Source organism: Magnolia sinica, chromosome 10 (assembly GCF_029962835.1).
Source record: "Magnolia sinica isolate HGM2019 chromosome 10, MsV1, whole genome shotgun sequence".
NCBI lineage: Eukaryota > Viridiplantae > Streptophyta > Magnoliopsida > Magnoliales > Magnoliaceae > Magnolia > Magnolia sinica.
The window spans coordinates 2470361-2494687 of record NC_080582.1 but is presented as its reverse complement, the minus strand read 5'-3'; the positions used below and the strand labels follow the sequence as shown (position 1 = coordinate 2494687).

Here is a 24327-nt window from a genome sequence, read left to right as displayed (position 1 = left end):
CCCGGTCGCTGTCAAGTCCGCGGAAGATGTTGCTACAATACATCCAGGCGTATTTTTTAGGATACGGCGCGACCTTTGCCATCAGATCTGGGTCAAATTTAAATGATCCAGGCCGTTTATTTAATGAACCATAACTTAGATAGGATATCCAAAAACATGATATTGGGAAATTATAATATTTCTATTTTTTGAATATGGACGGCTTCCCTCACCCATGAAAGCTTGATGTTTTTTTTTTAAAACCACCCCTACTCCCCCCGTCACCAGCCGCGTGGCTGGTGGTCGGTGCTTTGTGAGCCGACCATGATGTATGTATTTCATTCATTTTTACGGATCATTTCAGGGACTGATCACTGATCCAATAAATGAGACGAACATAGTGATTTGATTTCCGCCCTTAAAATCATCTAAGGCCCACTGTACTGTTTATTTGACATACAATCAGTTGATTAAGTCATACAGACTCATATGAATGGAAAACACAAATAATCAGTTGATTAAGTCATACAGACTCATATGAATGGAAAACACAAATATCATCGTCGACGTTCATTCAACACTTTTTCCTTTAATGTAGTCCTCTTGAGATGTGGATATACCTCATTTTTTGTCTAATACTGTAAAATGATATAAGAAAATAGATGGAAGGTATGGATGAAACACATACATCATGGTGGGGCCACATAGCACCGACCACCCATCGGCGGGGCAGGGGCAGTAGCCAATCCGTTTCCAGTTTTTCGTTGTCCTTTTCATCCGTGAGACCCATCATATAAACGGTTTGAGTCGTACAAATGGATAACGATCTAACGGCTACGGATCCTATTCAATATGTCGGGGCGTGTTATGGCAAGCAGAGGGGTAGAAATATAAGAAAAGGAAACACGCACAGGCGAGTTGCCTTTTCAGCTTCTCGTTTCTCACGGGTCACATTCGCACTCGTGTGAGAGATCCAACCTGCTAACACGTGTCCCATCAGATAGATGCCTTGGCCAGAAAATAGGAAACGGATTGGCTACTCCCCTGCCACCGGCCAATGGCTAGTGATCGGTGCTCCCTGGGACCCACCATGATGGTTTTTTTTCATCCAGGCCGCCCATCTAATTTTCGAAATAATTTTATGGCATGAGATAAAAAATGAAGTATATTATGTATGACCTAATTAATAGATTGGATGTCTAATAAACATTAGAGTAGGCCTTAGGAGGATTTTACCATGGATATCTAATCACTATTGTTTTTCCTGTGGTGTGGTACTCCTGAGATTTATATCCCTTTCATTTTTAGGAAAAGCACCTAAAATGATCTGTAAAGATGGATGACCGGAATGGATGAAACACATACGTCATGACGGGGCCCACAGAGTACTCACCACCAGCCACGGGGCTGGTGGCTGGGGGAGTAGCCAATCATTTTTCCATAAAATGCGCCTTCGAGCTCATCAGCATGGCTATCAACGGCCAAAACAAATGAACGATTCAGAATCAAGGCAGATAGACGGTCTGGAAAGGTCATCAGACCTTTATTTAGCTCTCTTTCTGAATCCGAAAGATGAACGGTTCCGATCTCTCACTCGTGTGCCACTTCGGAAGTGTTGTTGAGAGACTACTCACACTGGTGCACTTCGACTAGTTGAAAAAATGGGAGACGTATGCGTATAAAACAGTACGAAGAGAGAGAGAGAAAGAGAGGAGAGAGAGAGAGAGAATCAAAAGCAAAGCGAAGCAGCGCTCGAACCTTCGAATCCTTTCGGAGATAGAAGGGTTCGAACGGAGAAGTGGAAAAAAGAGGGGAGAAAAAAAATACAAACCCTAACCTAAAAGAATCCTCAATATAGAAGCAGAATTTCCATTTTTCCTTCTTAAAATCTCCGACTATCTCCGTTTTTCAAGCTCGAGCGATTTTCTTGCTGCGAGTTAAAGATTCACTCCGAAATCTACGGTTTTAGTGCACTGATTAGGGTTTACAAGAGGTATTTTTCTATTATCTTGTCGTTTTTGCTGGAAATACAGCTCAAGATCTCAATGTATTTTTTTTTAAAGTTTTGAGATCTTGATATTACGTCTGGAGTCGTTGATTTGGAGAAAATCCGGATCTGAGCTGATTTTTTTGCGGGTTTTGAGAGGTATTTGTTAGATTTGATGTAGTTACTGGTAATGTAGATGGGGTTATACGGTTGGAGATATATCCGTTTTTTCGAGGATGTTTGGCAGAGAAGTTGCAGATTCAGCTCCGAAATCGAGGTTTTAGCTGGTCCGATTAGGATTTCTGAGAGGAATCTTTCCGTTCTTGTCTTTTCCTGCTCGGAATTCAGCCTCTGATTCTCTTTCTGAGAAGATTCTTTCGTTTTGGAGATGAAATGTTAAATGCGGATCTGAAGTTTTATTTTTGATGGAGAAGATTTGATTTGATTTTTTTTTTCTTTGAGAAAATCTGACGTTGTTAGTGAAGGAAAATGTGAGTAATGGTTTTAAACGTTACATTTTTGAAGGATTTTTGCCCGTAATATTGCTGATATGGCTTTGAAAGTTGGTGATTCTGTTCTCTGATTCTGGATTCTGAGGAATAGCTCTTGATTTTCTTGGTTTCGGTTCAAATTTGGCTTTTGATTCTTTCGCTCAGTGCGGATCTGAACTTTTTGCTGTAGATTTTTTAAGATTTGACACCATCTGTTTATGGATATTTTAGAAGATCTTTAAAAACGTCCCTGTTTTTGTAGGATTATTTGAAGAAAATCTGCAGATTTTACTTTGAAACTTGACATTTTACATGAAAAATAAGCTTGGGATGTTCATCCTTGGAGATTTCTTTTGCTTCAAGAATTTGTTTACCGGGTTTTTTCCAAGCATGCCTTTGCTTGACTCTTATTGTCAGCATTCTTTAGAATTTTTAATATTTGATACGGATCTGTGTCTGGATATTTAATGGGGAGCTGATTCGAGTAATGCTTGGAGAAATGCAGGTTTCAGACAGATCTGCTGGCCTAGATGATAACTGAGGCTCGTGATTCAGTAGATTTTATATAAATTTGCTGCATGTGGAAGCTTATGATTAGTTACTGCCTTCAGCTGTCATGACATATTCATAAAATTTTGCTGAATTTGGAGGTTTAGGTTGTAGATAACTGTTATTTTTTTTTTTTTTTTGAAAATTATCTATAATTATTTTCTAAAGAGAAAAAAAGGATAAACGCATCAGAAGAAAGATCAATAACAGAAGTGTATCTTTTATCCATTGATCACCAGAATTCTTTCTAGAAAATAGAAGGAAATGTGGGTTTGGACTGTTTCAATGTTTTCGGCAGCCATTAGAGTTCTTAGGGATTTGCACCTCGTAGTGTTTCGATTGAATTTGAGGGCTTCTGTTGATTTTTTCATTGCAGTTTCCATTGATTTCCACGAGCATGGTTTGGTTCGCAGTTTGTCTTTCAAAGCTTGAGTTTTGAGATTGCAGTGGAAGGAAATGTCAGGTAACTCTATTTATCTTCTAGAATGTATGTCTACTTTGAATTGAGGATTGATAGGGATGTAGAGGATACACTCTTATCCTCTTCCTTTTTGTCTTTTCAAATTTTGATGTTTGGAATGAAATGAGGGCAATTTAAATAGCAAGAGAGCGATCAGATGCGTTTTTTGGCAACGTAGGAATTTTTCTATGGAAATAGGAAATATTTGCAGTTACTCTTTGTTTTGTAGCTTTGATACACCATAGGCTCATTTTTAATACTGGACTTTTGAAGGCCTTGAAGGTGTGGTTATCCATGACGAAAGAAAAGAGAGGAGATCAGATGTTGACAACTCGGAAGATGAGAGAAGACGAACAAAAATAGGGGCTCTCAAGAAAAAAGCTATTAATGCTTCAAACAAGTTCACACATTCTCTCAAGAAACGAGGAAAGAGGAAAATTGATTATCGAGTTTCTTCAGTTTCAATTGAGGACATTAGAGATGCAGGAGAGGAGAGGGCTGTCAATGCATTCCGCCAAGAGCTCCTTGCAAAGGATTTGTTGCCGGCTAGGCATGATGACTATCATACATTGTTGCGGTCAGTTCATTTTGTCCATTCCTCGAATTTTGTTTCTCAAATTATTTTCAAAATATAGAGATTTCCATGTAAGCCCATTGTATGGCAAGGTCAGCTAGTTTGATTGCCCGTTTCAGTGAGATACTGAGATGTAGTCGATCTCGCATTTAAGTACTCAAAGTATGCTATGAAGTTTGATGCACTGGTGTTTAAAATGGAGGTTGGGCTTGTAAATTGTCTTCATTCTTCAAGAGTTCTACTTCCTACTTCTGTAATTAAAGTTTCCCCTTATCTGCAATTACTTCCACTGTTTTTGTGCCTTTGGGCCATAAACAATCCCTTTTGTTGGTGCAGATTCTTGAAAGCTAGAAAGTTTGATGTTGAGAAAGCAATTCACATGTGGGTGGAAATGCTTCAGTGGAGAAAAGAATTCGGAACAGATACAATATTTGAGGTGAGGCCATATGACCATTGCTGGTTTTATACCATCAGAAATAAGCTATCTCATTTGAACATCTAGACATGTTCTGCCCATGGCATAGTCAGTTGAGTGCCATGCTCATCTGAGCACACATTACTACCACTAGATTCTAGAATATGTTGTCATAAAGGAAAACTGAGAACACATTACTCCCAACTTTTGTAAGTTGTCTTTGATGCACATCTGAAATGCCATATACATTGAAGAGACCACCTGGCTTGTGTATTTTTTTTTTACGAAAAGAAATGTTTGCATTATAAAAATTACATGTGTTATTTTATAATTTTTAGCTCAATTGTTCCTGTATTTATTGCACTAGAAACATTATTGAAGTTTTCAATTTCTGACACTAATGATATGTTAATCTGAAATAAGGACTTTGAGTATGAAGAGCTGGAAGAAGTCCTGCATTTTTACCCTCAGGGGTACCATGGAGTTGATAAAGAAGGGAGACCTGTCTACATCGAGAGGCTTGGTAAAGCTGAACCAAACAAGCTTATGCACATCACTACAGTAGATCGCTACTTAAAGTATCATGTACAGGAGTATGAGAGGGTCTTCCGTGAGAAATTTCCTGCATGTTCAATTGCGGCAAAAAGGCGCATTAATTCCACAACAACGATCTTGGATGTTCATGGCCTGGTATGTGGCATGTTTGTTCCTTTGTTGCAGTCAGCTTTTTGCATTTTGAATACACTTTGTATCTTGGAGATTTGGGTCAGCTTTTACATTAGAGGGATTCTCGTCTCCTTGGAGATTTGGGTCCATTTGCATCAATATGGATGGCACATTTACCTCACATGGGTTCATTTGTGAGACACAGGGGACAAAAAATTTAACCAAGTGTGCTTGGGACCTCCTTGCTGGCATGCAGAAAATTGATTCGAATTACTATCCTGAGGTACCTAATTCTTTGTGTCACTAGGAATGTTCATGCTCCAAAAGTTTTTTGGTGAATTATTTAACCTATTAATTTATTTTATGCAGACATTACATCAGATGTTCATTGTTAATGCTGGTACTGCTTTCAAGATGGCTTGGATGAGTGTAAAGAAATTTCTTGATCCAAATACTATGGAAAAGATACAAGTAAGAGACCTTCCTTTGGGGACTCTGCTGATTTTATAGCTTTCTGCCGCCTTGGGTGAATATGTTCGGGTGCTAAATTTGCAGGTGTTAGGATCCAAATTCCAGAGTAAATTACTTGAAGTCATTGACTCGAGGTATGTTGATTTTTTCCTTGTGCTTTTACTGTTGAGTTTTCCAAAATGTAGGATGTTTTCTCATTTTTCAGATTGTATCTTCTTTTAGTCAACTTCCAGACTTCTTGGGTGGGTCATGCACCTGTTCTGTTGAAGGAGCATGCCTTAGGTCTAATAAAGGACCTTGGAAAGATCCTGAAATTATGAAGGTAAGTTGTGTTATGCTGTTGAGTGATTGGATGCATACTTCTATCAATTATTGGGCATGATTAACAAAGGAAAACGTACTGATGCATACTGTTTCCTCATAGCTTGTACACAATGCGGAAGCAACATTTGTAAGGGAAGTCACACTAATATCAGATGGAGAACAGAGAACCAACTCCTATACTAAGCTAAAACCATTGAAGGCAAGACTCTATCGAGCTATTATACCAAGATGCTGATTATTTACTTCTCCAACGCTTTATGGTTTACTAATTCTATTAATTCAATTATTATCAGGGAAGAAGTAGTGATACATCAACAGCTGAATCAGGATCCGACGTCGATGATCTTGGTTCTCCCGCTATTTTAAGGGGTGCTGGGTTTACACGATTGGCCCCTGTTCGTGAAGAAGTGAGTTCTGCCTTTTATCATTTAGTTTCAACTGTATGATTAAATATTGGCTTGCCTTGTTGTGTTGCTTATGTAGCAGTTGGAAACCTGTTTACCTGCTCATGATGTATCTCATAGGATCCTTTCATAATGGCGGGATATATGGCTACGAGGATTATGCAGCCATTGTAATATGTAGGAAACTAAATTGTCGTAATTTCTTTAAAATCAAGGGAAGTTGAGGCTAACTTGAAATTTATGCTTTAGTATGCTTAAACTTGCAAACTATTTCATATGCCACCACCACCTTAATATTTGTGTAAGTGTGGCTGTAAGAATATAAAATTGAAGTATATAACTTATTGATACTTATCATGTCGTATATGCCATATACCGGTGAATGGTGCATAACAATAGTTGTTAATACCCTAATTAATTTCCAACACCTTAATTTTGGTTTGTATATTAATGTCTATAAGCATCATCCTTGTGTTAGCCTTTTGAGCAGTTTTGGATTGGCTTTTTATATGGTTGATTGGCCAAAAATTTACGATTGGTTGGATACAAGACATTGACCTTCATATTTCAGCTGGTCTTTTGGAATCTCCCGTGGTAAAGGTTCATATTGACACTTACATTCCAACATGACCCCACCCAGTATTGATTTGCAGCCCATGTATTATGTGCAAGCCCTTTGAGGTCATGGAATGGCAATTGCGAGATAAGTTGCGAAGTAGGAAGTATCGCAAGGAGGCAATGCTTGAGTAGTTGGGTGCTCAAAACAGCAAGGAATCCACTGATGCATGATTATTAACACGTCTTGGGAAAGAATGAGGGTTTTGCATCTCACTGTATTTGTATTGATTCTAAAAGGAATCGTCTCTCGCAATGTGACTCCTGATATTTGCATATCTTTTGATTTCTGTTTCCAGTTGACACAGGCCAAGGTAACAGATCCAAATGCGTACTACAGCTGTGATGACCATTTTGCTGTGGTTGATAAAGCAGTAGACTATGGCCGAAGAGGAGCTGAACCTACAGAAAGACCAGCACTTTTCACTCAAAATCAGGGCTCTCCATATAGAGGTGTGATGTCTGGTTTGGAAGGTACATCAATTAGCCACACGAACATCAAGAAATTTGTTCTTTTATATATGGATATGCGCTGGAACCCATTTCTGTTGGTTACTTGAGAAACACGTAGAATCTTAAACTGTCCTCCTGCTATTTCTGATTCGTCTCCCTGAGGAAAGGTTAACTTGGCCATGCCCATGTGTCAGTATCAGATTTGGCCCCGGGATGTTGGACATTGAACACTTGGAAAATCAATATGGTGTGGAAGTAGTTGGATGCAGATGGAAGCAGTATGCGCGCAAATATTTTCTCGTTTTCTTATATTTTTTCCTCAAGGGTTTCTTTGTTCTGATACTACATGTTCATACTATCAGGATATCTTTATAGTAACGCTCATCTGCAATGTCTGGCATATGCCATCTCCATATGATGACCTGAACAGGTTCAGATGTTGTACCATATATCATGCTTCTACAATCTTCATCTATTAGCAGTGATGCTTGCTTTCTGTATTGGTTTCTATTTGTTCTGTTGCAAATACATATTTAGAGAGCATGGCAGTAAAATACCTTCCCCTGTCTTTGATAATGGATAGTTTTAGCAACTTGTAAAACTAATTTACTTGCAAAATCGGCCCCCCTACTAGCTTCACGTGGACATTTGTAAATTTACGTGTCCGTATGCATGCATGCACACTTACATTGAGGATCGTCTACTTCCAAAATCAGCACTATTCACTCATTAGGTTGGCCACAATATAGAAAGCAATGGATTGCCACTAATATGAAGAAATAAATGCAGGCTTGGTCCGCTTTATGATTGGATTGAACCAATTTTTGCACAAGCTGATCATGCTGGGGCCAACTTTTCGGATGGGTTGGAAAGTCCACACATAGGACAGAATGGAAATTATCCTCTAATTGGATGGTAATATGCAGTCCAACTGTTTGAATGCGAGCATCTTGAACACAGACATCCACAGACAGTCTATCAGGTTGGCCACCTTATGAGGAAAGTTTGAATGGTGTCTATCCCCATCAAAGGTTTAAAGTATTGCTGCATATGTACCAGTATCCCGTTGTGTGGTCCATGGCCCACCTGAGTTACATTGGTCGGGGGACGTAATGCACATTTACAGTGGGCCCCACAAAGCACGTTGCCATGTGATCATTCCACACAAACACACATACATGTGTGTATATGTATTTATGTTTATCTGTGTGTACCTCTGTGTGTGTACGCCACTTTTACATCTTGACTTATTTATCTTTTGATGTTCATGGATCTGTTCAGGTAATTCGGTCATCAGCAGACTCAATACCATCAAGGACGAATCAGATGAGAAAAGTTTCTCATGCCTTCTGAGGTGGCTGACTGTTTTCCTGATCAAAGTATTGGTATTCTTCCGCATCTTACTTGGAGCATTCGAAAGTAAGAAGGATAGCCTCCTTCCCTCAAACTCATCAGATCCCGATCCTGACAGCCATCCTGCAGCAGAGGCTGTCAGGGAAGACAGAGTCCTCCCATGTTTAGACCGCCTTCAGAGGCTTGAGAATATAGTGGGCGAGCTCAGTACCAAGCCCATTGAGATTCCTTTGGATAAAGAGCATATGATCCTGGAGTCCTTGGATCGGATAAAAAACATTGAATTTGATCTTGAGAGAACAAAGAAAGTAAGCCTGTCTTTGCTTGTATGCTTCTCTCTCTCTATCTCTCTTGGGGCCAGTTATTGATTTTTTTATTTTTATTTTTTCACGAGTAGCCTTTGAAAATAGCACGATTGCCACTACTCGGCTCTTGTTCGCCTTAGGACATGAAGAAATGAAGACCGTTTGAAATCTCATAACTGGCTTGCAACTCGGTCTTTCCCACTGTTGTTGACCGGATTTTCTTTCTTTCTTTATATTCTTACAAAATTGGAGTTTGGATTCAGTACATAAATTATTCACACTTAATTAAGAGGCCATCCAATTCATTGCATAATTGCATAAATATGGTTTACACTTGTAGCAGTATTACAGGGTCTTGCATAAAATGCCCAATGAGAAAAAAGTGTCCTGAGGTTAGGTCTGTTAGATATTATTTTCCCTGATCTGATCCTGTTTGATCTCAGGTGTTGCAGGCGACAGTGATGAAGCAGCTAGAGATCACAGAGTCATTGGAGAGCCTACAAGAGCCAAAACCTCAGGTAAGCCACCTGCATATGGTCATATGCATTCATCTTATTTTTCTTCACATGCATCTTTGGGAGATGGGATGAAATTGGTTTCCATGTTCCTTAGGTGACCATGCACTAAACAGTTGGGGAATATAAAATGTCCGTTCCAGGTGGCCAGTTATTTTGGGCGATCCAGGCTGGTATCATGGTTGGGCCCTCCATTGATAAAGACAATTTCGATAGTACATCATAGGCATTTGGCAGTTGGCTTGCAAATAGGTGTATTAAAAAAATTCTGGGCTTTGGTATATATGTGGCTTTGGAAGAAGTCAACCTGTCAAATGTCTGGGATGGTTAGATGAAAGAAATTTTGGTGCATCCCTGTCCACAGTGGAGTGAAAGCGGATGAATGATCTGGATCAGAGCTTCACTGAAAGGGGGGAAACATGTAACTAGGGCTAAGCATTTTACATTGCCACTGTACCAAACTGTTAATTATGTACACAATTTCATTCCCTTTTTTGTTTGAAAAGCATCTGCTTTTGAATTCATCGAGTATTCTTCACAGGTTCGATGTCTAACAGACTTGCCAGGTTGGCACCTCATTCATGTGCGGAGAGAATGTATGTGTTGACCTAGGAGCAAGGTATTAAAAAATGGTTAATGGCCGTTGTGCAACAGTAACGGTGGGAGCCCTTAGGTAACGGTAACAGTTGTAACCATTAATTGTTATGGAAAAAAATGGTCCGTAATTGCCGTTATGGCAATGATACATTTTTTTTTTTTTTTTTGGTTTAATTGGCTGCACGGCCATTATGGCATGTATTGTAATGGTAGTTATGGTGGCCGTGACAGCCACTGTTACTGTTATTGAATAACCTTGACTAGGAGACCTGTCTGGGGTTCTGATATACAGCACCCTATCTTTTAGCCCAAAGACAAAATAACCCAAAGACAAAATAACACTCCCATTTGTGTTGTTCTGGATAAACCCTTCTGTTTTTCCATTTCTGGCCAACATTGTGGTTAACATGCATTGGCTAGGCGTCATGGAAGGCTGTTGACCATGGAGAAGACTTTCACCCTTAAGTAGGGAGAGGGGTAATGTTATGTTTGACGGTTTTTTGGTAGAGTGGATAAATCCTCCAGAATCAATGGATTTTGCAAATCAGCTTTGAGGTGGGAAAGCAAATAAGGCTCTTTGAAGGGAATTAAAAGCAATCAAAATCTAAATCCTTCAAAATTCATGGTTTGATTTTTGTAGAGTAGGTACTTATTTTGACCATGTATAAATTTCTATTGCAGCGAAGGATGTTCTGGGGATCTTGAGATGACACCATCGCCAGTAAGCAGCTTTAATACAAGCTTCAAACTAATAGAAACCAGCCGCAGATAGCTAATGTGACACAGATGTGGGTTGGTGGGGGGTTTGTATCTGCAGTTTTGAGTGGCTTCCAGGCCTATCTGATTTGTTTACATTGGAGGTTAGGGTGGTTGATGTGAAAAAAAAAAAAGAAAAAAAAGTGGTGTGTGCGTGTGTTATCATTGGTGAATTTCGGGTGAAATTTTTTCTTTTTATATCCAAGAAAATTTAACTTGAGCCTGGACCGGTCCTTGCAGTCAAGTCTAACGAGTTGTTGATCTTCGGCGAAGAATAATGGTATCTGATGGTTTCTTGCATTTTCTCGAATTCGATAATCTCCTCATGATGGAATTTTCAAGGTAAATATTGATTTCAGTGACATAATTACCATGAATTGAATGGATAGATGATGTTCAAGTGTGTTTTAACGTTCGACAGCTTTTCATAGAAATGGCTAAAGGATCCGTGGAATGTGGAGTGGGCTCTACCTTTAATGGGCTATTCTCCAAAAAAATAACACAAACTGTAATTTCCACCGTTCCACTGGAGGTCTTTTGGTTAAGGTAATAAACGGTTTTAAAAACAGCCAACCATATGATACTTTTCCTACAATGGTTGAATCTAACAGCTGGAATTGTGTGATCCCTTAACTGAATTTTGATATATGGCCTATCACATTATGCATTAGATGATGTTCGTGAATGTATGTATGAAAAGCCATTCATCTGGCAGTGAGATGGTGACCGGGACCATACCAGGTGGATGGTAGGGTTGAAAATCCTGATTATAAACCCAACCGTTGCCAGTCCTTGGTTATTGTACAGTGGGTCCCACCAACACGCTATTATGGATTTGGATTGGGGAAGCGTTCCAAGTAAACTAATGGTGTCCACTGTGAGTTATGTATTTTATCTGCTACGTCCATACATTTTGCGTATCCAAAGCAAAACTGGACCACACCACAGAAAATAGTGTGAATTGAACGTCCACCGCTGAAAAGTTCTTGGGGGCCAAATGTTTTAGATCAGTCTGATATTCGTGTTTTCCCTTCATCCATGCCTGTGTACTGGGCTCTGGTAATGTTTCAATGGTGGAAAACATTATTCTCACTGTGGTGTGGTCCACTTGTGCTCTTGACGTGCTTCAATTTTGGGCTCAACCCCTAAAATGATAAACCATATGTATTCACGGTGGGCCCAACAGTTTACTCTGTACAATAAAACCCTACTGAGCAAGTACGGAATTCGATTTCTTGGATTTGGTCGCTTCATGATGTTTGTGTTTTATAAATTTTTTCAGGTTATTTTAGGTCATAATCCAACATAATAAGGCAAATCCAGAGCTAAAGTGGACCACTCCATAGTAAACAACGGCGATTGAATGGATCATGGGAATTTTGGATCAAGCTGGTTTTTGTTTTTTTCCCCTCATACATGTTTACGTGACTTTATGAGATGGTGGGCCCTAGGAAGGTTTCAACGGTGGGTGTCATTGTTCCCATTGATACCTGTGGTGTGGTTCACTTGCTTTGGATCTACCTCATTTTAGTGCTCATGTCCTAAAACGTGCTTGCAAAATGAATGGTGGTGAATAAAACACATACATCGTGATGCCCACAGAGTTTTTTCCCCGTACCGAGCTTAGTATTGGAGGGGTCGGTACCGAATCTGGGTCTCATGATTATGGCATCCAACTTGTCCAGCAGGGTCGGTGTAACGCCTCGGATTTTGGGGGTTGAGTAGATACTCGACTCCCGATATCCTGAGTGCCATTTATGCTTTGCAGAAGCCGGGTTTTATACTTTATTTTACTTGGCATTTGAGCAATTCCTAGAAGCAAAATAAATTATGCGATGGTCGCCTCATCCAACGCATCAAGCTCTGTGCTACCTGCATTTAAGATGGGGTCTGATTGGTGTTTCTGTCCCAGAGTGAGAGTGAGTGATCAACTTAGTGGTTCTATTAACATTCAGTTATGCAAGTTATTAATTCCATAGGCGCGAATAATGAGAAGCAACTAAGCATACGATTCCTAGATACTCTTGTTAATGCACATGCATGGTATTATGATATGATGCATTTTCTCACCATTCAACACTCCCTCAAGTGACACTATCTATATGTTCGCATATGATCGACACTCCCTCAATGCGACTTCAACTGCCGAGTCACCAACCTATACTAATGCAATGCTATGAATATTCATGTTAACCAAGTATTTAATTAAGTCCGTTCATCCAGCAAGATTGAGGAAGCTGAAACACCTCTATTTAATTAATGGCCTTATCGAGATCACTTGGCCCAGGGTGGCCGTAGCAGCTCCGAGCCTACGATTCATGATCTAAATTTAAGTATCATCTATCTGTCTCACAAATTAATAATTCTAAAGTTAAAGTATGATACTCAAAGGTCTGAGGATCAACTCGGTATGAGTCGTTACCCAAACACCAAGTGTAATCACTTAGTTTCGAGGTGCGGGCTTGACACATAACCAAATCAGCACAGGGAAGGGCTCATCACCCAATTCCATTCATGCCCGGGTTGTTCGAACAAGGACATACCACCTCCTATGCTCGTTGGTCATTACAAGAAGGCTCGTCACCCCAGCGTAAGCCGACAGCACAGACATAGTATCGCATACCATCATGCCCAGATCGCGAAACTTGGGGATCGTATCACTAACAGCTAATAGTAGGCACCTCAAAGGTATGAGGTGCTTTAGATTTAGGCAGGCGTGACCATACATAGTTGACCAACTAGTGGACTAATTCGCCTGACTTAGGCGAACTACTGCACAATTGGCACTGGACGCAAGCATCCTATGTAGTTCAATTATTACTGGTTGTCTATCTTTGGCCTGAATCGGTCAGATTAATTTAGGGCAGCTGATCCAGTAGGGCTACCATTGTGAATTTTTCTGGTTTACTAGCCAACCCAATTACCAATAGACTAATATTTTACAGCATGTTACAATAAATTCTATTCAAGAATATGCAACCAACTAAACAATATTTCAGGATATTCTAGCTAATATGGACAAACAAATGAGTATGAAAGTGCATTATTCAATCATCGTACAATTTACCACAATCAGCTAATTAAGTGCATGTATCAGAGAAAAATATGGAACATGTGGGCATGAAATTTCAGTGTATCCGGTCTATTCCCATTGTGAATTTTTCCGGTTTGCTAGCCAACCCAATTACCAATAGACTAATATTTTACAGCATGTCACAATAAATTCTATTCAAGAATATGCAATCAACTAAACAATATTTCAGAATATTCTAGCTAATATGGACAAACAAATGGGTATGCAAGTGCATTATTCAATCATCGTACAATTTACCACAATCAGCTAATTAGGCGCATGTATCTGGGAAAAATATAGAACATGTGGGCATGAAATTTCAATGTATCCGGTCTATTCTAGCATGTAATCAATAATCGACAACCATAAACGAAAATTTCACTTCATGGAGGATAATAGGCCTAATGATTAGTCACTAGTTAGCATGCAATTCATAATTTTCACTACACAATCATTATTTATGACATAGGTTCAATAATTGGCAACCTAGAGGTAAGGTCTGTACCTAGGAATAGTCCGTTGGGTTTCTAGCACCACCATTAGGATTTAGGTAAGTGAATAGGTGTATCGAAGCCTTGTACTAATGAGATTAGCTTGTAAGGGCACATGCAAATGGCCTACAAGGTTGAAATTTGAAGAGGGCTGAAGGATTTACCTTTCTATTGTCAGTGGGCTGCTCTCTATGGTGGTGCGCGGTTGCGGGGTCTGTTATGGGCAGCGAGAAGGGAGATTTTTTTCCAAATCCGCTCCCCCAAGGTGCTCCTTCTACAACTCCTCATTTCCTCTCTCCCATGCAGTTGGAAATTAGTATGGGGTGAGAGAGTGAATTTCTGGGCCTTATATAGCCCAAATTTTATGTCCAAATGGCCCTGGGGCCCTTCTTCTAGCATGCATGCTCATAGTGGGTTGAATTTTGGCCTATATGGCTATTCCAGGGGCCCCCTGACCCATCTACGTCATGGGTTAGGTGCCCCATTGCTGGATGAGTGATTGGTCCGAATTTGGCGGCAATTGGATGTCTTGATTGACCGTGGATGCTTTATTTGCGATCGACAACCACTGATGTTTGATAAGAGTCCCAGTTATACAGATATGAGTAGGGAAATATCCTTAATCATACTTCGAGTTTGGTCACGATCTAACGATTGGAAAGCCACAACTTCCCGAAATAGTGGGAGGTTTATTTTACTTAAGTTTCAGGTTTCAGCATTGGGTATTTGCCCATTTCAAGCACACGGCCTCTGGCCCAAGTTGTGTAGTTTTTGGTACTATCTTGATTTGTCACCCGCAATGGACGTCAAGCCCAGTGAGTCGGACATTATTTTATAGTTTCGGTACTAGTAACCCATTAACAAGAGGCCTAGAGCTTGTTCAAATAATCAGGGCATTTTTGGAATGAATTGAGCAGGGAGATTTTTTTTGTACGCAATGGTTAAGGTCTGTATTAGCTAAGTGCATAGTGTGGCCTATTCGTAATTAGCGAAGATAGTAATTCGGTCATAATTACTTTAAACCTTCGGTTCTTAGGCTAAACGGATAATTGGGTTAGTTTGATTTGTTAATTAAGATCTAACCCTTAGTTGTCGTGGCTTTGGATAGATCTTTAATTTAGTTGTGGTTGTCTCAATTGGTCAGTAATAGGTTGGCTAGATTTGAGCCCTAGATGAATAATTCATGAGGCTAGACTCGAGGTTTAAGTGATGGGGGGGATTCGTTGGCTTCCTATGATTGATTAATCGGATTCGTATGGTTCTTTATTGGTATCACCTACATATAGGCTCGCCTCGAACTTTAAGGGTCAGTAAGACGACGTAGGCTAGTTATATAAAAATAATTTAAGATTGTTTTTGGAAATTCAAAATGACAAAAATCCAGGACGTTACAATTTACTCCCCTTAAAAATAATTAAGTAAAGATATTCTAATTTCGCACGTCTAAGTTTCATAAATTTCACGTTCATATGTATGGTAGGGTGCATACTAAGTATGCGAGTCTGACTTATTGTAGTCTACCTCCCATAAAACCTTTTCACCCTAATAGTTTACTACAATTGTTTAAAAGATTTGGATTCCTCACGATGGTTTCTATCTATTTAGAGTAAAAATATATGTTTTCAGTGTTCGACCAATACAGAGAGACAGTTGTAGTGGGCTTGAACCTGATACATTGATCATCTACTTAACCAAGGTAGAAGGCTCGTTGTATCCCTTACTAGTCCTGATTTTCTGCTCGGTCTAAGCATTTAATCCATTGGTAGTCGCCTAGGATTCATAATCGGGTTAAGCCGCGAAAGCTTCGCAGGTGTATGGTTCCATAATTTCGTAGTCCGATTATTCTAGACATTTGGGGAATATCAACATCTATTAAAAAGTTCGAGTTTTACATTTATAAGGTTGTCTTTCGGTGTTAGTTAAAGAAAATTCTCATTTTAATTCATGTCCAACTTGTCTATTGTTTGTAACATCTTTTGTCACTTTTAGTTACTATAATTTTATTTTATTTTATTTTATTATATATATATATATATTAATTTGACCTTTATTTAACCAAATTTCATTTCATTTGAAGTTTCATAAAAGTTATGAAAATTTCAGAAATATCACCTATCCAAAACAATGATTTTCTATATGATTCTAAAATGTCTCTATTCCTCGTAACATTTTTCATACTTTTAGTTACTGAAATATTTTTAAAATTTTCATGACGGTTTATCATTAAGTTTAAAGTCATCCTACTAATTTTATTTCATTTTGAGTTGTAAAGAAATTATTAAAATTTCAGAAATAATATCTATTTGAAACTATTGATTTTTGGACATTTGTCCACATATCCTAAAATTAACCATACTTAAAATTTTATTTTTGCAAGGCCCGTAAACTAGTCCTACTGTTTCTTAGGATCCCTCGGTCTTCCTGGTCGAATTCTGGCAACCCGTGACGCTTAGATAGCATTTGCGCACGACCCTGAGTCGCATTTTGTCGATCTGAGTCGACTCAACCCGAGACTTGTATCATTTCGACCGCGCCGTCGCCGCAGTTCCAACGCTGCGTCTTGCGCACTAATGCAATACTCAGGTCAGGAGTTGTGGGCCCGAGTTTATTTCGTGAAAAAATGCCGTGCATTGCAAAATCTAAGAGAATCTATACCAAACATCAATCAATCAATCAAGTACAACCCATCATTCACCCATACCTCTCTCTTCACCAAGTCTAATGAATCCATACCTATCCCATTCATTTCTTACCAAAAAGTCAAGGCAACCCATACGCTCCATGTCACCTCCTCTTATAACACCTTCTCCTCTCTCATTTCTCTCTTCACTCCCAAGCAACTCAAAAAGAGTGACCATCCAAGCTCTAAGGAGAGAAAAAGAACCTAGGTGTGGCATACTTCCTACCCTCAAACCTCTCAATCCAACCCTTCAATTCTCATCTTCCACTATCAAAGTTGAAGTAAAGGAGCTTAGCATTCAAAGGAGCCTAGAAGATTAACAATCGGTGAGTAATCTAGGATTTTCACCATGGGTTTGTATGATTTGAGGGTCCACTTGTGTGGGACCCATTTGATGCATGTTGCATCTTATAAAGGGAGCTCATAGCAGCGAAGCTCCCTTCACCACTCGATTCTCTCTCTCTCTCTCTCTCTCTCTCTCTCTCTCCCTCTCTCTCCCCCCTTGACTTGATGGCCCACTATTGATATTGCATGATGATCCACGCTGTCCATTAAGCAGGCCAACCCGCTATCCACATTTGGGTCCACCTTCTTGCCCGTTTTTAGGCCAGCCATGGACGAAGGGAAAATACAAATATCAGCTGTACCCTATATCTGGTGGGTCCCACACGTGTGGACCCCCCAATATATATATTTCATCCATGCAATCCGCGCCGCCCAGCAGCTATATAGCTGCTGGATTAACGTCAGCAAGTTCTATGGACCATGAGGTATGTGTATATCCATACCATCCTCGTTTTTGGTAGGATGTGGGACCCACCCCACATGTGCTGCACGTGTGGGGGTGGGGCCCACATTGATGTATGCGTTTTGTATTCACGTTGTCCGTGGGAGGGACGGTGGGTCCCGGCAACATAGCTACTGCATTAACGTTAGCAAATTCTGTAGTATGATCACGAGGTAGGTGTTCTGTCCATACCGTCCATCCACTTGGCAGTGGTGTGGGGCTCACCCCACACGTGCAACACGTGTGGGATGGGACCCACCTTGATGTACGTATTCTATATCCATATTGTCCACTTCTGGACAGTGCTACGTGGGGCCTGCCTTGATGTATGGGTCTTATCAGCACCGTCTAGCAGTTGCTGGATGGTGGGGCCCACCTTGGTATATGTGTTTTATCTCAGCCATCCATCACATGGACCCCATGATGTATGTGTTATTCCAACTGTCCATCTATATGGACGTCAGCAAGTTCGGTGGGTCTCATCTGATGTGGTGTTTTATCCACTGTCCAGTCCATTGGACGTGGATCCCACCTTGATGTGGTGTTTTACCCACCGTCCAGTCCATTAGACGTGGACCCTACTATGATTTATATATTTCATCCACACCGTCTAGCCGTTTGGGACAGTGCTGGACACACATGATGTACGTGTTATATTCGCGTCGTCCAAAGGTCGGACGCGGGACCCACTGATCTATCTGTTTCATTCAGGCCGTCCATCCATGTGGCCTATGTGATGTAGGGCCCATCGTGATGCATTTGAGGCCCATGGGTTGTGGCCCATCGTGATGTATGTGAGGTGCTTTTGTGAGACCCATTATGATGTATTTGTGGCCCATTTGGTGAGGCCCATTATGATGTATGAGAAGCCCATTTGGTGAGGCCCAATGTGATGTATATATGACCCATAAGTGAGGCCCATCGTGATGTATATTAAGCTCTTGTGTGAGTCCCATTATATTGTATGTGAGGCCGTAGACCCCACTATATATATGTTTACAAGTATTTCATCAAATACCTTATAGGCAACATCAAAATCAAGAAAAAATTATATTTACTTCGTATACATACCTTCTTTGCCACTAGTCGGCACTTCGTTAGGTCATTTCATCAAACACTTAGTGAGCAACATCAATACCAAAGTAACCGAGTCACCGAATGAGTTTGATCTGAGTTTGATTTGAGTTGGGGTTCAATCTGAGTGGAGTCCAGCTTCGACGAGTTTGAACTCTGTTTGAATTTTTTTCGAGTTCAAAAAAATCAACCTGATGAGGCTCCAGTGAACCGAGCCGAATCGAGCTTCTTGGAGTTGAGTCGAGTGAGCTAACCCAGCTAACTCGATTATCGTACTCCCCTACGTGGAAACAATGGCAACGTAATGCTTACCCTTAAAAACTTCTCTTGGGACACAAAATTTTGGATCAAGCTTATATTTTTATTTTACCTTCATCTGGTTTTATCTGAACTTATAAACAGGTTGGATGGAAAATAAATCTGACGGTGGGCCCTGGGGGGTTTTTAATGGTGGATGATCAATCACCAATGTTTCTTGTGGTGTGGTCCACGTGAACTTTGGATCTTCTTAATATTTGGCTCATGATTAAAAATATCTAGAAAAAATGTATGGACGGCATGGATAAAAAATAAAATAAAATCAACGTGAGCCCCACGCCCATGTCCTCACCGAAACTGGTAGACCCACATCTAAGTTTGGCCATAAGCCTGTATCACGGGTGTTGTAATTGTCAGATACAGCACCCGACCTATGTGGGACCTACTACGTATATTTTAAAAATCCATTCCGTCCATCAAGTGAATCCTCTAGGTTTAGATTATTTTTAAATATATAAGATTGTTCTACATCTAAAATAGGCCTCACCACAAGAAATAATAGAGATGTGGATACACACGGTGAAAACTTTCAGATGCTACATGGAACCCAGAATAGAGTTTATATTCCATCTGAACCGTTAATCCGGTTTTTAATACACGGATTAATGAAAATTATAAGAAAATATTCTGATTAAAATCTAGGTAGACCACACAAACAGAATTTATATATTTTAGCAGTGAATTTAAATCTCCCACGTGCTGTAGTATAGCTGATTTTTTTTTTTTTTTGGAGACATGAAAGTTGGTATAAAATTTAATGAACGGTATGGATGTTACACGGTTTAGATGGTGGGTCCTACAGCGATGGCTCGTTTTAACTGCTGGGGACCACATCTGTTGTACAAGAGTCTGGTCCAGCTCAGTCGTACACTAACCTACAAAAACGCATTGTCGTCTGTCGCCGGTGCGATTCGGTCTCTCTCTCTCTCTCAGCGTTTTTCTCTCGCCACCGAGCTTTCTTTCTTCCCATTTCTTCCTCTCATTCTGCGTTTTTCTCTCCCCAACGATCTCTATTTCTTCCCATTTTCATCTAAAAACCTTCCGACTCTTTCTATCTAGCTTTCGAGAGCTCTGTCGAAGGTGGAAAATCTCCCTCTCCTCTCTCAATTTTTTCGCGAGAAATGGCGTCGGGTCGATACATTCTTACGAGACTCTTGTTCTTCTTCCTTACGACGGGCTTGGTAGCAGCTTCCGACTTCATTTCACGTGAAATTCCAAAAAACCCACATCCTATATTTCTTGAATATCATGAGAAATTGAAGAATCCCCTTGTTTTTTTCGTGTTTTATGATCTATTTCTCGGATTCTGTTTCAGACGACGTCTTGGACTCCCATCGAACGAGTGGTCGCAGCCTTCTCGATGCCGTAAAGAGTATGTCCTGATTTTCTTTTGAATTTCTTTTTTCGAAAATTATGGGATTTCTCTCAATTCGATTTGAATTTTGAGATCTGGTTCTTTATTCTTAATTTTTATGGAAAGTGAAGAATTTGATGGAAGGAATCGAGGGTATTTCTTGATTTTGATTTTCCTGATTTCTGTTATTTGGTGAGGACTTATCATCAGTTGTGATCCGTACTGTGATTTGATTGGGGACCTATCAAAATCACACAGAGAGAGATTCCAAACCTTCGATCGGAAACGGATTGGCTACTTCGGTGCTCTGTGGGCCCCATCATGATGTATTTATTTCATCCATTTTTACATATAATTTTAGGGCTTTATCCCAAAAATTAGAGGGATATAAACCTCAGGTGGACCACACCACTGGAAAACAACAGTGATTGGATATCCACCATTTAAATGCTACTAAGGTCCACTGTACTGTTTATTTGACATCCAAATATGTTGATTATATCATACAGACCCAGTTGAAGGGAAAAAACAAATTTCAGCTTGATCCAGAGCTTTTATGGCCCCTAAAAAGTTTTCACTGGTCGACATTCATTCAACCATGTTTTCTGTAATGTGGTCCACTTGAGATTGGGATATAACTTATTTTTGGTCTCATACCATAAAATGATCTAGAAAAATAAATGGACAGCATGGATGAAACACATATATAATGATGGCCCCACAAAACACCTCATCCATGCTGTCCATCTATTTTTACAAATCATTTTATATTAAAAGACCAAAAATGAGCTATATAAAAATCTCAAGTAGACCACATTACAGGAAACAGTGTTGAATGAGCGTCGACCATTACAAACATTTTGGGGCCATAAAAGTTTTGGATCAAGATTATTTTTGTTTTTAGCTCTAGGCCTGGATGACCTAATCAAAAGATTGGATGTCAAATAAACAGTACAGTGGGCCTTAGGACGATTTTAATGGTGGATATCCAATCACTATTATTTTCCCATGGTGTGGTCCACTTGAGATTTATATCCCTATAATTTTTGGGTTTAAACCCCAAAATGATCTTAAAAAATGGATGAACGGAATGGATGAAACACATACATCATGGTAGGGCCTACAGAGCACCAACCACCAGCCACCAGGCTGGTGGCAGGGGGAGTAGCCAATCCGTTTCCTATGAATAGATTATTAAGAGAAAAATGTAGCTGAGGTCCCACAAGAAAAGTCCGAAATTGGATTGATTTTTGATCTCCCTATTTGGATCTTCCATCAGTCTATCTTTCTCCACAGGCTGCCCCGTGAACTTTGAGTTGATGAACTACAAGATCATCACTAGCCAATGCAAAGGGCCCAAGTACCCAGCTCATCTCTGCTGCAAGGCCTTCAAGGATTTTGCCTGCCCCTATACGGAGGAACTGAACGACCTCTCCAATGACTGTGCCTCGGCCATGTTCTATTACATCAACTTCTACGGCAAGTACCGTCCTGGCCTCTTCGCCAACAAGTGCCGTGAAGGTGAGAATGGACTCGAGTGCCCTGCATAGGCCTTTAACACAAGCTTCAAACTAATATAACCAGCCGCAGATAGCGAATGCAACACAGATGAGGGTTGGTGCAGGGTTTGAATCTGCAGTTTTGAGTGGCTTCCAGCCATATCTGATTTGTTTACATTGGAGGTTAGGGGTGGTTGCTGTGAAAAAAAAAAAAAAAAGAAAGTGGTGCGGGCGTGTGATATCGTCGGTGAATTCCGGGTGAAATTTTTTTCTTTTTATATCCAGGAAATTTTCCTTGAGCCTGGACCATTTCCTAGCAATCAAGTTTGACAAGCTGTTGATCTTCAGTGAAGAATTAATAATGGAATCTGATGGTTTTTTTTTTTTTTTTTTTCCATTTGATAATCTCCTCGTGATTGAAATTTCGAATGAAAATATTGATTTCAGTGGCATAAAAGAAAGTCTCTGTGGTGGGCATCATTACCATCAATTGAATGGATAGAGGGTGTTCATATGTTTTTTTAATGTTAGACAGCTTTTCATTGAAATGGCTAACCATATGTGGAATGTGGAGTGGGCCTTACCTTTAATGGGCCATTCTCCAAATAATAATAATAATAAAATGACACAAACAGTAATTTCCACCGTTCCACCTGATATTTTTTGGTTGAGGAAATAAATAGTTTTAAAAACAGCTAACCATGTGATGCTTTTCCTATAATGGTTGAATGTAACAGCTGGAAATTGTATAATACCTTTCTGAATTTTGGTATATGGCCTGTCACATTCTGCATTAGATGATGTTCGTGAATGGATATATGAAAAGCCATTCATCTGGCAGTGAGATGGTGACTTGGTGATCGGGACCATCCCAGGTGGATGGTAGGGTTGAAAATCCTCATCATATAATTTTTCAAAAAGCTAACCGTTACCATTACGACTTGCATTTCCCTGCGGGTGCTTGGTTATTGTACAGTTGGTCCCACCAACATGCGATTATGGATTTGGGAAGCGTTCTAAATAAACTGTGGGGTCCACTGTGATTTATTTATGTATTTTATCTGCTATGTCCATCCATTTTCCCAGATAGTTTTAGGGTTCTAACCCAAAAATTAAGTGCATCCAAAGAAAAAGTGGACCGCACCACAGAAAACAGTGTGAATTGAACGTCTACTGTTGAAAAGTTATTTGGGCCCACATATTTTGTATCAATCCGATATTCGTGTTTTCCCTTCGTTTATGTCTGTGTGATCTTATGATCAGGTTGGGTGACAAATAAACATCACTGTGAGCCCTAATAAGGTTTCAACAGTGGAAATCATTATTCCCAGTGGAGCCGTCCACCCGAGCTTTTGACATTCTTCTATTTTGGGCTCAATTTAAAAAATGATAAACCACTTACAGTTTTGGTGGGCCCAACAATTTACTTTGTATCATAAAATCCTACTTGGCAAGTACGCAATTTGATTTCATGATGTTTGTGTTCTATTCATGTCATCCAACTATTTTTTTAGCTTTATTGTAGGTGATCATCTAAAAAAAAAAAAAGGCAAATCTAAAGCTCAAGTGGACCTCACCACAAGAAACAACAGCGATTGAGTCCCTACTGTTAAAAAACTCTTGTGGGTTATAAAACACAAACTTCGTGATGGGTATAGAGCCTTTTCCACTACTGGAGGGGTTATTACTGAATTCAGGTCTTATAATTATGGCTAGAGCTGGGCATGGGATGAGTCGACTCGACTTGACAAACTTGACTTGTCCGACTTGTTCATATCCTACTTGATCCAAACCAAGTAGGTGAGTCGATTCGAATCGAGTCAACTTCATTCAATCCAAACTCAAACTGAGTTGAGTTCGAGTCACTCATCAACTCAACATGACCTGAAATCCAACTCGGTACTGACTCAACTTAATCCAAAACTCAACTTGTACATATATATTAAAAAAATCTCAGATATTGCATTTTAAACCTGAGAGGCCATGAGACGGATGGAGAGGCTACAATTTTGGCAAGTGAATCTAGGTTTTGAGTTGTGATTTTAGCCCATGGATACCTGCTACACCTGGCTTGACTCGGCGCCGATTCGATGCGAGTCGGTACTTGTGACTGGGTCGAACTCGGTCCATATTAGTC

The 24327-nt window shown here is 39.9% G+C and overlaps 2 protein-coding genes and 1 long non-coding RNA gene across 6 annotated transcripts; all 3 read left to right on the top strand.

The window, feature by feature from the left end:
* The first annotated feature begins 1682 nt into the window (after nucleotides 1-1682).
* LOC131257746 (phosphatidylinositol/phosphatidylcholine transfer protein SFH13-like) lies at nucleotides 1683-10885 on the top strand. Of its 4 annotated transcripts, none has more exons than XM_058258575.1 (15): nucleotides 1683-1972; nucleotides 3383-3469; nucleotides 3740-4043; nucleotides 4377-4476; nucleotides 4879-5145; nucleotides 5327-5404; nucleotides 5491-5592; nucleotides 5677-5726; nucleotides 5815-5914; nucleotides 6017-6115; nucleotides 6210-6323; nucleotides 7235-7388; nucleotides 8670-9049; nucleotides 9490-9564; nucleotides 10840-10884. In XM_058258575.1, the coding sequence occupies exons 2-15, from the start codon at nucleotides 3463-3465 to the stop codon at nucleotides 10861-10863; spliced, it is 1854 nt and encodes a 617-aa protein (XP_058114558.1). In that variant the 5' UTR covers nucleotides 1683-1972; nucleotides 3383-3462; the 3' UTR covers nucleotides 10864-10884. The 4 variants fall into 4 exon arrangements, with proteins under 4 accessions (XP_058114558.1, XP_058114557.1, XP_058114559.1 ...); XM_058258574.1 differs by having other exon boundaries at nucleotides 1684-1972; nucleotides 7235-7409; nucleotides 10840-10885; XM_058258576.1 differs by lacking the exon at nucleotides 5327-5404 and having other exon boundaries at nucleotides 1684-1972; nucleotides 7235-7409.
* On the top strand, nucleotides 10885-11584 carry LOC131257747 (uncharacterized). Its single transcript, XR_009177614.1, has 2 exons — nucleotides 10885-11256; nucleotides 11336-11584. It is a non-coding gene; the product is annotated as an uncharacterized LOC131257747 (long non-coding RNA).
* Nucleotides 11585-20237: 8653 nt separating this feature from the next.
* Nucleotides 20238-22403, top strand: LOC131257317 (GPI-anchored protein LLG1-like). The gene is made up of 3 exons (XM_058258224.1): nucleotides 20238-20543; nucleotides 20653-20709; nucleotides 21988-22403. Exons 1-3 carry the CDS (start codon nucleotides 20459-20461, stop codon nucleotides 22239-22241), a joined length of 396 nt encoding a protein of 131 aa, XP_058114207.1. The 5' UTR covers nucleotides 20238-20458; the 3' UTR covers nucleotides 22242-22403.
* Nucleotides 22404-24327: the final 1924 nt, after the last annotated feature.

Bases quoted from the DNA above. Each gene is read 5' to 3' on its own strand.
- LOC131257317 (XM_058258224.1), top strand. From the start codon at position 20,459: ATGGCGTCGGGTCGATACATTCTTACGAGACTCTTGTTCTTCTTCCTT. The intron at 20,544-20,652 runs GTGAAATTCCAA...ATTCTGTTTCAG, and splicing joins AGCTTCCGACTTCATTTCAC to ACGACGTCTTGGACTCCCAT. The intron at 20,710-21,987 runs GTATGTCCTGAT...CTTTCTCCACAG, and splicing joins CCTTCTCGATGCCGTAAAGA to GCTGCCCCGTGAACTTTGAG.
- LOC131257746 (XM_058258574.1), top strand. The intron at 5,727-5,814 runs GTATGTTGATTT...ATCTTCTTTTAG, and splicing joins CTTGAAGTCATTGACTCGAG to TCAACTTCCAGACTTCTTGG. The intron at 5,915-6,016 runs GTAAGTTGTGTT...GTTTCCTCATAG, and splicing joins AAGATCCTGAAATTATGAAG to CTTGTACACAATGCGGAAGC.